Source organism: Pieris brassicae, chromosome 14 (genome assembly GCF_905147105.1).
Source record: "Pieris brassicae chromosome 14, ilPieBrab1.1, whole genome shotgun sequence".
Classification (NCBI taxonomy): Eukaryota; Metazoa; Arthropoda; class Insecta; order Lepidoptera; family Pieridae; genus Pieris; species Pieris brassicae.
The window spans coordinates 1,065,954-1,079,138 of record NC_059678.1 but is presented as its reverse complement, the minus strand read 5'-3'; the positions used below and the strand labels follow the sequence as shown (position 1 = coordinate 1,079,138).

General features: G+C 35.7%; 1 protein-coding gene across 2 annotated transcripts; it reads right to left on the bottom strand.

Moving 5' to 3' along the window:
* Positions 1–2,877: 2,877 nt before the first annotated feature.
* Positions 2,878–12,210, bottom strand: LOC123718102 (glutenin, high molecular weight subunit DY10-like). 2 transcript variants are annotated; one of them, XR_006754923.1, is made up of 7 exons: positions 12,117–12,210; positions 11,161–11,494; positions 9,342–9,418; positions 7,488–7,623; positions 4,402–4,490; positions 4,109–4,206; positions 2,878–3,060 (listed from the first exon to the last, which is right to left on the bottom strand). XR_006754923.1 is itself a non-coding variant. In XM_045674485.1 (6 exons), exons 1-6 carry the CDS (start codon positions 12,129–12,131, stop codon positions 2,947–2,949), a joined length of 765 nt encoding a protein of 254 aa, XP_045530441.1. In that variant the 5' UTR covers positions 12,132–12,210; the 3' UTR covers positions 2,878–2,946. The 2 variants fall into 2 exon arrangements, 1 of the variants encoding a protein (XP_045530441.1); XM_045674485.1 differs by lacking the exon at positions 4,109–4,206.
* Positions 12,211–13,185: the final 975 nt, after the last annotated feature.

The following is a 13,185-nucleotide window of genomic DNA, read 5'->3' as shown; positions in this document are numbered from 1 at the left end:
CAAAAATCTTATCAATGTTAATTTTAATTAACAGCTTATATTATTTTAATTTAATAATTACTCTTATTATTAATTTGAATAACTAAACCTCTAATCTTATACAAGTTTTGTGACTGTTTATATTTTAAAAAAAAACAAACCAGTATATATACTACTTGTTTTAGCTTAATTTTATTAATTCAATAAGTGTTGGTATCGGTTTCGACGATATTTATATAACATGGCATCGGTATCGTATCGTCAAAAAGGCGGATCGATATATAGTATTTTGTAATAATAATATAATTTTTTTAAACTTTACATAACAAGGCTAGGAAAGTAATTATGTTTTTAATGAATATCTTTAAATATCACAATACATATCACAATAGTCAACTAAGCGCTACAGCTGTCTTTTACTGTGTCTGGCAAGGTGTAAAAAGAAAAAACCATTAAAACTCGGCTGTAGAAATAGAATTTTTTCATAGGTTAATTATTTAATTTGGTAAATGTTTATTAAAGTTTAAGCATGTCTGGCAGCGGGAAGCAATTGTCAAAGTCGAGATTTCTAAGTTATTTCTAAAAAAATATCTTTATACGAAGCTACTATTTTTAACACCTTAACTAGTAGCCCAAGTAACTACAACGCAAACTCTATAGTCGTCGTTCCAATCTGTATAGAAGACATGCACATATATATAAAATAACGAACGTCTGGCTGTCGTAGGCTCTTGCTCTAAACAACTAGCCTCCTGAGAAACGGGAAGGAAAAAAAAGAAAAAACTTTGATATACGTCATAATTAAGTGTGACCTGTGTTGTGGTCAGCCAGTATCTTCCTTTTGACATGAACTTGACAATAATTTCTACGTAATACAAATTATGATTAGATCAACTAGTTGCCACAATAAGAATGAGAGAACAATTTTTCCTGACAATTTTGTTCTTATGAAAATGGTTAAGATGCCTCCGAAGGAGAAAAGGCGTTTTATTGGTAGCTTATAGCTTTTGGTAGGTTTGCGTTGTGTATGAAGTGTTGTGTGGTCGGTGTTTGTTTGTAATTATGATTTTAAAGTACGTAGTAGCGTCATAATATTTTACTTTTTTATGTTTTTGATATGTGACGTACAGTTTAAATTTGAATGAAAATAAACTTCTCTAAACTGTGTCCATTTAGTTACTTTCACCAGTATAATACTAGAAATAGAACTAATCTAAGTAACCAACCAGGCTCCAGATGATAAACCACTCATTGTATGGAAATTATATTCATTTTTACAACTAACTCCCAAGCGAAATTAAAGAATTATCACTGAATAAAATCAATAAATTTAGTAAATTTTATAAATTTGACGATTATTTAAATGATGCTAATCTCTGGGATTGATTTGCTCCAGTTCAAACAATTTGTATGAATTCTCGCCAGATCGTAACTTGACTTGCGAACTGATAGTAAATGTAAATTTAAAATCGATTTAACATATTTTCTGTTGACGTTAATCAGTGTTCTTACCTATATTAAGCTATTTTGAGAACCATACTTCATTGTGGTTAAATTAAACCTTTCGGGTTATTTCCCACGACTAACACGGGAGTCTGAAGGGCAGAATAGAAGCTCACTGGAGTAAGCGAAGTTGAAGTGGTTTCACCCTAGTTGACTGGAACATTCAGATCCGTTAATTCCACCCCTTTAATTTTCTGTCAGAAGCTAATAATTGATGCTTTCACGCCCCAACTTGTTGGGATGATGTTTAGCCTTGTCGAACTTGGCCACGAACTTGTGACTTCGCGCAGAAGCCTCGCACATCTATTTTTTTATTTATATAGAGAGGCATACGGGCAGGAGGCTCACCTGATGTTAAGTGATACCGCCGCCCATGGACACTCTCAATGCCAGAAGGCTCGAAATTGGTACGCTCTTTTCTTGCAGGACCCTAAGTCGAATTGGTTCGGAAATACTTCTATGTGTGCGTTGCGGCAATAGCAGCAATTGAAGCTAGTATTTACGGGTTTTTGGCTATTTCTCACACTATAGATTTTTATTAACTTTGTGGTATACCTACCTAATTGCTATTTATGAATTTAAATTGTTTTGTATATACGCGGAAGCTTGGCGGACCCAAGCGGCTTTGATACAAAAAGTCCCCTTGGGTTTTGTCTGCCGTTGCTGCTATCTGAAGTTGCATGCTAACCTAACCTAACCTAACCAGATGTTAGCGCTGCGGCTTCGTAAGTTCTCTTTCCATACGTGTATATATTATTTCTTATATATTTCATAGGTGATTGTGCTCGTTTTTTGTGTGATGCTTGAGGGTGTAATAGAATCATATCAACACGACGACCATCCCTAAGCACCAGCCCAGTGAAGTATTTCCGAACAAATTCGACTTAGGGTCCAGTAAGAAATGAGCGTACCAATTCTTAAAAGCCTTTAACACTATCAATGAGTGCCCATAGGTCTCATTTACCATTAGGTTTGAGAAGCGTTCATACGTAACGAATTTTGGGGGGGAGGTCCTCTTGTAAAACGTTACGATGCGGGGCGGGGATTGAGTAACGCGTTATTGTTAATATTATTTTCAACTTTCCAGTACTTTACACCACATAATGGTAAGTTTTAGGTATAAATAGTCACTGGGGGTGGTCACGAAACGTTTTACTATTGGATACAGAAAACGTTACGGCGCGTTTCATGTGGGGGGCGGGGGTCAAGAATCTCCAAAAATTGCGTGACGTAATACTTGAACGATTCCTTAGGGTCCTTTTCTATTAAAAAAAAACACTATCAGGAGTCTACTAAACCTTCGTCGGTGTGAGTTATGACAACCTCATGTCATACATGCGTCGCAACTGAGCGTCAACAATATGGCCGTCAGTCGAGTAAAGAAAATGCCAAAGATTAAGAAAATACTTTTCAAATACACAATAAAAAAATAAAAAACAATAATTTTAGTCTTGAATTTCTGTCTTATCTGTCATTATCATGAGCTATATCTGGTGGCTCCACATCAGCGTGTTCTTCTCCTGAATTTTCATCGTTATAATGGTCACCACCGTGACCCATTCCACCCCCCATCAGATTCTGAAAAATTTACATTTTCTTTTAGGTGCTTAAAAAACTGCTACTCTGACAGGCGGTGCAAACACGCCTCGTTCATTTCTAAAAGCCAAATATGTTAAACCGCGTTTCCATTATGCAAATACCGGCAAACTTCTTGAAAATTAAACAAGGGAGTGGGGGAAAGTTAGCGCATCGTACACAGCGCGGGAGACAAACGTCAACTGATTTACCAATCACGTGATCGACAAATCACTCTCCCGACGTGATACCTAAAAATCGCTTCTGCTCATGCAACGACATTTGTTCAAGATGTTTGCCGGTATCTATACTTCCATGAAAGTATGACGTCACACTTGTGTGCAAATGATTTGAATTGGAAACACGATTTTGTCCAACTTGCAGCTTGCTTACAAAGTTTTAGTAGCATACAATTTAGTTCGCCTTGTAAAGTGTTTATCATGAGTAGAAGACGTGATCAAAATAAAATATTTAAACAAATTGTGCGTGGAGTCCCTCCGCGCGGAAGAAGTGAAACTTTGAAATGTGGAAATTAATGACGAAAATAATCTTTTTCATCTTTCTATTCCCCCTTCCCCGGAACGTTAAACGTTTAACTCAACCTTGTTGGAAGTCGCATAGAAGTTTCACATATAAATGTTGTTCTCTCTATATCCCACTTAGCACTCATTTTTCCAAGCTGCACACCTTCCTCTATAGACAAGCGCACGAGTTAAGAGTACCAACCCTATAGATATATGCTTTGCACGAAACCAAACGTAGGCCGTGCGTCAGCAACGACCATTACTTAGTAAGTAAATTTATTGTAAAAATACGATAAGAAATAAATATTAATTCGTTTAATGTTTTGTTCTTAATTAAGTGCTGTCACTGTGTTTGTTTAAATAAATTATTTTTAAACCAAAAGTCCGTTACCGTACCTTGCGCTTGAAACTTGCAAATTATCGGACTTGAATATTGTGCATACAAGTTGTCGTTTTCACTTTAAAATTTGCATGCAAATGAATGACTTGACAAAAGAGTGTCACAGATAAGTTCAATTGAAGCTTACATTCCATACTTAATGTCTTGTGATCCCCTAGATGGAGCGAATGGTGTCCAACATATTTTTATTTTATCCCTTCGAAAATGTGAATTACGGCATTAGACCTAAAATATACGGCGAGTCTTAGACAAATCACCTACCTGTCCATTAAGAACAAAAATCTTATTATACAGAAATTCGTGGAAACTTACTAACAACTGAAACTTGGATTGTTTCCTAAATAGACATTATTTTAGTTTCCTAGACATTTGTGAATATACCTATTAAACAAGCTTTTTTTAGAAGTCTGTAAACTGTACCTGACAGCACGAACAGAGGAGACAGCTGAGACAAGCCATGCATGATGCACAGCATGCCATATCTGCGATACCAGGGGTGGGTGGTGCTGCTGTGGAAGAATGAAAGAACTATGAACGTACTATTTTCCGTAGTAAAATAAATCTATACAATTATGAAGAGGTTCGCCTAGAGGCTTCAGCGTGCGACATCACTGAGGTCGTAGGTTCTCTATGTGCACATTTAACATTCGCTTGGACTGTGAAGAATACATCGCGAGGAAACCGCTTGCCTTAGACCCAAAAAGTCGAGCGTTGTTCAGGCTGATCACTCGAAAAATAATCATAAAACAGTTATAGAAATTTGAGGTTAGACCAGACCAGACCTAAAAAGGTTGTAGCGCCACTTGTTACTTATTTTAATGATTGTGAGCATATAGGAGGTAATCTTTGGATATACTAAACCGATTTTGAAAATTATTTTACCAATATAAGGCAACATTATTTAAGAATAAAACTATATATTAACACGACCTGAGAGAGGTCAAAACACACAGAGAGAAACGGTCGAATAAAAATGTTTCTTACGAACGCTGAGTAAGTTGTAGAGCGTGATAATGTCTATATCGAGATATATATTTTATGTATATAAATAAATATATGAAATTCGTTTTAGTTACAATAATTATAACTCAAGAACGCTTGAACCAATGTGGCTGAACTTAGAACCAGGAGACGGATTAACAAAACGCAACAAACAGAAAAACTAAAAATTTATCATTTATTTATTATCAGAGCGCTGTTTTCGTCATAACATCAAACAAAATGTACCACATTTTTGCAAATGAATGATTTATTATTCTTATTAACAAATTAATCATGACGTCCAGACCTGAGCTGTACCCCGAGTTCTGTACTTAGACAGTAAACATCGTCTTTGGCGAGAGAACTTTAAGGTATTTGCTACTTTTACATGCATTTGTCGCCATTCTAAACAAGACTTTTATGGTTACATTTATACAAACCACGGTTTTGTAATGTAACATATTATGATTTTAGTATATATTCCGTTAATTATTCAATAAAGCTTTTTATAAATTTGACGATTATATAAATGATCCTAATCCTTTGTATTAAACAACTTGTATGACTCAAAACTTGGCGATTCTGTAATCGTGGCGGAGACTTTGCCCGCTCTACGCTTTTAACATGCGAACTGGTAGTAAATGTAAATGTAGGATCAATTTAACATATTTACTGTTGACGTTCATAAGTGTACTTGGTTACCTATATGAATAAAGTTAAAAAGAAAAAAAAAGATGTTATTCAATGTAAACAAGGTCGTTAGTTATTGCTCAGTACAGTACGCGGCCGTAAAATACGTAATCATCGCATTTCCGTACACAACCCAATGCTAATTTTACATACATATATATATCTTAATATATATTATAAACTAGCTGCCCCCGGGAACTTCGTTTCTCCTTAATGGTTTTAGTTAGCCTTAATACCGTGACACGAAAGAATAATTTCACTGTATTATCGTCACTATAATTTGAGTTTGATTTACACTTCGGTCTAAGTAACACGTGGTTGGCTATGCTAACACCAAAAATTAAAAAAGTTTATACTTTAGCCTCAATAACACGTGGTAATCATGATATTGAATTGTAGCTTATATGACACGTTTGTCGGTTTACCATAGCAGTACCATCTATTGATTACTTACTCAATCCAGTCGAAAAGTATCGACATCTGTTAGAATCTTTCCGTTAATTAATTATAGACAAATAATTTGCAATAAAATAAAATTGCGACTATAATTAAAGATCTAAGCTATCCCATCTCTTAAGTTGGACCACTGCTCACGGTGTGCCAATTTAATTTAAAATCGGTTAAGTAGTTGAGGAGTCCATCGCGGACCAACATCGTGACAGGAGATTAATATATATTAAGATTACGAGTCACGGTGCTTGTCCGCTATGAAACTACTTAACCGATTTCAATCAAATTTGCACATCATGCAGTTTGAGCTTACGTCTCAATTTATACGTGCAATATTATTTTATTGGAAATTATTTGTTTATCATTAGACAGTCACAATTATTTGTTTTTGTATTGAATAGATTTAAAAAAAGAACTTTTTTAATTAATTAAAAATACAAGTGTTTTATACACGGTGGTCGATGTTAGACTTATCTTAATATTTAATACATCCCTAATGCTAAATAACTTATGCGATAGAATAATATAAACTAATTTTTCGTAGTAGTTGTATTAACGCTTAAAGAGCGTTCCGGATATATGTGTGACAATGTAACTAACCTGTTGACTAACACAATACAGTAAAATACTATGATTCTTACTTTTTAAATTTATGGTATTAGCTATATCTAGAATGATAAATGAGAAAGTTCCCGGTGCAAATGCCTATGATATGAACGCATTTTCCTCAATTATTACCAAACGGATTTATATAGTTTTTACTAATAGATAGTCTCATTCCTAAGGTAATTGTTTATTTTTTTAGAACGGAATCTTTTCCAATTACTGATAGTATGACTCGTGTTTGCGGGTTACTCGTGCGGATGCAGTTTACTCAAAAACTATTGAACAGATTTTTATATAATTTCCATCAAAATATAATCTGATTTCCAAGGAAGGTTTTAATATATAATTAATCAAGGTTTACGTCCAGTTAAGGTCAGATTTCATGTAAAAATGTGTCCAGCCAAGAAGACAAAAAGGAAACAAACGCCGCGTGTAACATTTAACATACTTTTTACCCTTTTACAACTCGTATAACTATAACTGGCTCGTTTATTTTATTTATACATCGTACGTTAAACCAACACGATATGGTTAAACACATGCACAAAATTATGGTAAGTAGGAAGATTGTCTTTTGTTAACATAGCTTTTACACATTAAGAAAAACACTTTTTGAACGGATTGAAGCTATGTATTAATATTAGGAAGATTGTTGTAAAATATATCAATACATTTATTAATTGGGGCGACATTGCGCTTAATTTATAAGACAGCGCTGAGTACGACTCCTGTATGTCATAAATCTATAAGCGATTCGCAACTCTAACTGAGCGAGATACCTGGATATCCCGATCCATGTCCAGGATGCCCGGGGTAACCTTGAGGTGGATATCCCGGTCCCCCTGGATATCCGTGCTGTCCCTGCACAGGATATGGGTAACCAGGTGGTGCTTGTTGATAGCTCGGTGGGTATTGCTAGAAGACAATTAAATTATTGACTTAAAAAGCTTTTATTTTCATTTTACAGCTAAGCTACAGTGTTGCTAACACAAAATAATATTTCAACTTTCTTATTCCTTTAAAATGAAAAGTATAGATAATCCACGACTCCTACTTATGGTCAACGACAGTCTACACCTGAAAACAATCCCAATTTTTAAACGAAAGAACTAATTTCTTAGAAAGTTCGTATGCATGATGTCGACAGTCAAGTTTATTGCGGGCTATGATAATAGAGCGACAAAAGATCGTACACAGCTGCGCAGTTTCTACTAATTCTAGCAACTTAAAAAGTACTTTATTACTCGATTGTTGTCGTTAATGAGTAGGTGTAATGCTATGTAGTGTATCATTGTATGGAAGACAAGCTAAACCAACCAAAGCCAATTGAATTCGACGCTTTAATCGTTCGTCGTTTAATCGATGGACGATACATAGAGTTTACACGTAGTTTTTTTTTATTAGAACATTTAAAGAAAACACTTTTTCAACGGATTGAAGTTATGTATTATTATAAACTTATAATTATTTTAATTATTTTTTCTCCGACGTTTACGCTTGCTTTACAGCGTGCGTGGTCACGGTGACTGAACGTTGAAAAAGTGTTTTCTTTAAATGTGTAAAAGTTATTTTTATAAAAGACAATATTATTAGAACATATTATAGCATAATATGCTATGGTGTTAAATGGAATCATAAAGGCGGTCCAGTAAAATATTGTCATATAAAATGTGAAAAAGTTCTTTATTGCGGAAATATCTGGATATACAGAAACCGCGCTAAAATACGCAAACGAAGAAAATGTTGTGCCTTGAAAACACATTTAATTAATGTTTTTCCTGATATTTTTATCGATAAAACTAAAAAAGTGCAACATTTAAATTTATTTTATGTATACCTAAGTGGTTACACAGTGTCAAAATAGTGCATACTCAGCGTAATGAAGACCGTGAGACACTTTACTTTCAGTCTTTGTGTAGTGACAATGGTACACACAGAAATCAACTTGGCACCGGCGTGGAATGTGAAAAAGAATTTTTTTATTTTGTCATTTTATTAAAAAATAAACTAAAATTATATTTGTTTTATTAACCTATGGTTATAGAACTGTTACCAAAAAATATACCTAAATTTAACCCCCTTATTGATAAAGGTTCATATAAGAAAGATTACTTTAAAGATTACTTGATTTTTTTATGCAGTTACACCACTATGACGTCATTACAGCGAGGCGAGGAGGAACTTCTTAAATTATAGAACCTTTATCTAAAGTTCAATCTAAGATTCAAGAATTGCGATGCAATACAAAAGTATAATAAATACATAAATTACAAAAGTCACGATTGCGCAGGGTAGGACATGGTTAAGAAATGTTTATGTAAAATAGTTTTAGAAGATGTTAGGGATACCAATCGTATGGAGTCGGGCAGCCTATTCTACAACAAAATGGCGGAGATCCTAAACCAATTGCCTACGAAGCCGTAAGATTGAATTTCGAATAAGCATCTATTGAAGGAGCGTAACACATAGGAATTTGAATTCATTTTTAAGATTATAGTTTTATGATTGTAAAGAATAGATTATAGAAGGTAAAGGAGATAGGCTGAGCTGAGCAGATCAATTCTCAGTTGAATTGGTACCCACCGGAGTTGCGGAATTTAATTGATTAATTTATAGTATATATCATGGCTTACCAGCCCTTGTTGACCATATGGCGGTGGAGACACATTTGCAGGATTGCTTTGTGGACCGGTGACTTGTCCTTGTGGATCTGCACGAGAAAAATAAATTAGGTAGAGTAGTAGTAGTATTAAGAGTTGAAATGTATGTCTCAGGAAGTAAATTAATACACGAAAGAATTATTTAAATGTGAGGAAGTTTTTAAAGAAGACTCTGATTTTGTTTAAACAGTAATTTAAAATATTAATTATTATTTGCCGTTTCAAATTTCAGTTTTCTTTAGTTTAATTTTTTTTTTAAATATATTTTGTCCGTAAATGTTCTTACTTGTTTTCTGTTACATATATATTGTTAATCTATGTAATCTGTTTTGGCTTTCTGTATTGACTAAGTGTTTTGTTTTATAATGTGTATGTTAGCTGTAAGTTTACTAGTAAAGAATAAATAAATTAAGTGTTATTATTATTTTTGGTAATTGTGTATATTTCTTAATTAACGATCCTTGTACGAGAAAGGCTGTACATTTTACTAACGCAAGCTATCTCAGTTTTACAATCGTTTTCCTAAAACATCTGAGTTACGCCCGGAGAAATCATACAGATACAGGCACTGTTACAACTGTTACATTGCAATTAACATTTCATATTTTATTGCTGTACGCGTGTGGTTTATATAGAGTAAAAATAAAAGCCTCTATTATTTAAAGCACTTAAATGACCCAAGTACAATCCTGGTATAAGTTCTCTTGCATACAAGCCTAAGCCAAGTGAACACAGTTTTGTACCCGACCAGGCCGGTTGACTCACGATGTCTTCCTTCACTGTACGATCGATTATTAATGCGACAGATATAAAAAAAAACTACATATTATACAATAACAATAATAACACGAATATCAGGAAAGGTTATTAAAAGATTATTTTGCGCTCGAACATTATCGAAGAATTATGAATAAAAATAACAAAGTATGTATTTTTGTAAATTCATATGTCAGATAATTATTCTGTGGTACATGGTGCATGTTTAAGACGATTTTTTAAACTGCTTCCTTAATTTTTTTTTTTATTTCATTGTAAATGTATAACTTCACTGAAAAGCTAGCGAATTGCGAATGCATTGAGATATTATGCTCTATGGATGAATGTAATACGCAATGCAATTATTGGGCTAGGCGTGGAGGCTACAGACGATTTCCTCTTGCCCAAGAGAGGATTTATTATTGTGGTACTAGTGGGGCATATACAACGTGTAATTGTGTGTGAAAACCTCGAAGTTTATTAAAATTATACCGAGTACACCGTTACGATTTTTACTGATAGGGCCCCATCCAAAAGACATTGCCACGGGCCCCAGATGGTACAGTTACGCCACTGCTTAGTGTTACATCTAATAAATTCTATTAAGTAATTTACTGCTTGTTTGGTAAATCCTTTAATAAATGATAATAGATTCAATTCCCGGGTGAAATTAAATATACAGAATGGTATTTTTTTTTAAATATGGCATTAGAACCTTTTCCGTTCTGGGACTCCGATTTTTGTATCTGTTTCGCGATAATTTATCAATCTAATAGGCAAGTAGATGATAAGCCTCCTGTGCCTGTCAAATACCGTCAACTTTTTGGGTTAAAGGCAAGCCGGTTTCCTCACGATGTTTTCTTTCACCGTTCACAGTTAAATGCGCATATATAATGTATATTGTCCGGGCATCGAAGCAACGGCCTCAGGGTTGAGAGTTGTACGCTAACGCCAGTAAATTTTATAAAAACCGTAATTCAATTCGTGTTTAAAGATACGATGAGTGACAAATACGGTACCAGTTTAGTTTTCCTACCTTGCCCTAAAGGCGCTTGCTGTCTTATATCTGGTGAGCCAAATGGAGTCTGATCCTGCCCAAATGGAGTCTGCCCCTGCCCAAATGGAGTCTGCCCCTGCCCAAATGGAGTCTGCCCCTGCCCGAATGGAGTCTGTCCTTGTCCAAATGGAGTCTGTCCCTGTCCGAATGGAGTCTGCCCCTGCCCAAATGGACTCTGCCCCTGCCCAAATGGACTCTGCCCCTGCCCAAATGGACCCTGACCCTGCCCAAATGGACTCTGCCCCTGCCCGAATGGAGACTGTCCAAACGGGCTTTGTCCCTGTCCACCAGAACGTGGGTGGGCATTTCCTGGCTATAAGAAAAACAGTATTAATACTTTTAATATATTGTAGAGGATGGATGGTGAACAGGTGAGGGACCCGTCTAACCACTGACTGCCCTGAAGCCCCCTGAAGGCCTTGACAGCTCAGCCCGGGTTTTAGCGAGCGACTATAGCGAAGGGAAACTCGGCCGGAGACCACACCTGGCTAAAGTCGAAAATTTGCCCGTCGCTTCTTGTCTCCACTATAAGGGCTATACCCTTCCTGCATCAGCAGGCTATCAATGACACCGCCAGCAGGGCCCTGCTCATACTGGCCGATGTCCACCCCAGTGGAGGAGCAGATAAACACGAGTAATGAATGGCGTTTCAAGTATTGTCGAAGTAATTTTAGCCGTAGACTTCATACTTTCCTGCAAGACCATCCGACATTGCAATTTTTCATGCCTTTTTAGGGTTGTTTGTTGTGTCGCCAGCTATATTACAAGTCGTAAAGTTTGTTTATCTAAAGATTTATGATGTAATGTTGCTTTAACTTAGTGATTGCGGTAAGTGAGCGAATAAATAACCGTTTTTATGTACGAAACAGAAAAGTTTCCCGTAAAATCGAAAGTATGAAATGATGAAGTTACTGTTATAGAAATGATTTACTTACTAAAGCATTACCCATTACAAAATTCCATTTTAAACACGAAATTTACAATTATTTATTTACATTATTCCAATACAGCTGTCAAAATCGAAATGTCTGATTGATAGTCACAGACAAGAATATTCCAATGATAACAAAGTTAAGCTTCGGTTGAAATAATTTCTTGACGCCACGAATTATTTTTGTCTCTCGTTTATAATTTTTCATTAATTACAAATAGATGACACGAGTAGATTTCTTTTTCTCAATTTATCTCTATGCCATATTTAATAATATAATTACAGGGCACCTGGTTTCTGGTGGAGAGATGGCGGGAGAAACGCCTTTGCTCACCTCCGAGTAGCCTTATTTAGCCGGCCGGACTGACGTATGACGAGGAGTAGGCCCCCACCCCTGTCTTACCCTAATAGGCTGCCCATCGTGATGTCACAAGAGCTATAGGGGCTGATATTGCGGAATAGCGGGGAATCCTGCTCCGATCTTCTCTAAGACCGAAAACCAGTGCCCCACCCCTCTTCACTCCTTCTGATGTTGCTATATCTGGCACCCGATTCGTGAGCGCATTCATCGAATTGGCGAGGCGATGTTGATGGGGTTCTCTTGCTATTTCAGTGCGTCTACTATGTTTGGTTGTGCAGGTGTGGACTGTTTTAACACCACGTTGCGCAGGCGCACTGTGTCTCTGCCCTAGCAACATGCTGGCGGTAATAGGGGCAAGGATGACATTGCCCTTACCTGGGACATTGCATTGTGCTGCATGGGTTTTTAATTTTTTGATTGAATAAACTTTAAATCCACTACTATAATATATATTAATATTGTAACTAAGACGATAATAACCATATGGACTTTTGTCTGTTAAAAAAATATATGTGGCGCAAGCCCAGTCAAGGACGAGGCATATACTCTATCATGGGGTCCTATACATAAAAACTAGAGTAAGGAATTTGTATTATTACAATTTAATTTTAAATTATTGTATTTTATAAAAGTTTGCGCCTGATAGATAATACCAGTGACCGCAGAGTTGTTGCTTTTCCCGCTCAACGAATAATTATCGTTATACAGCGGG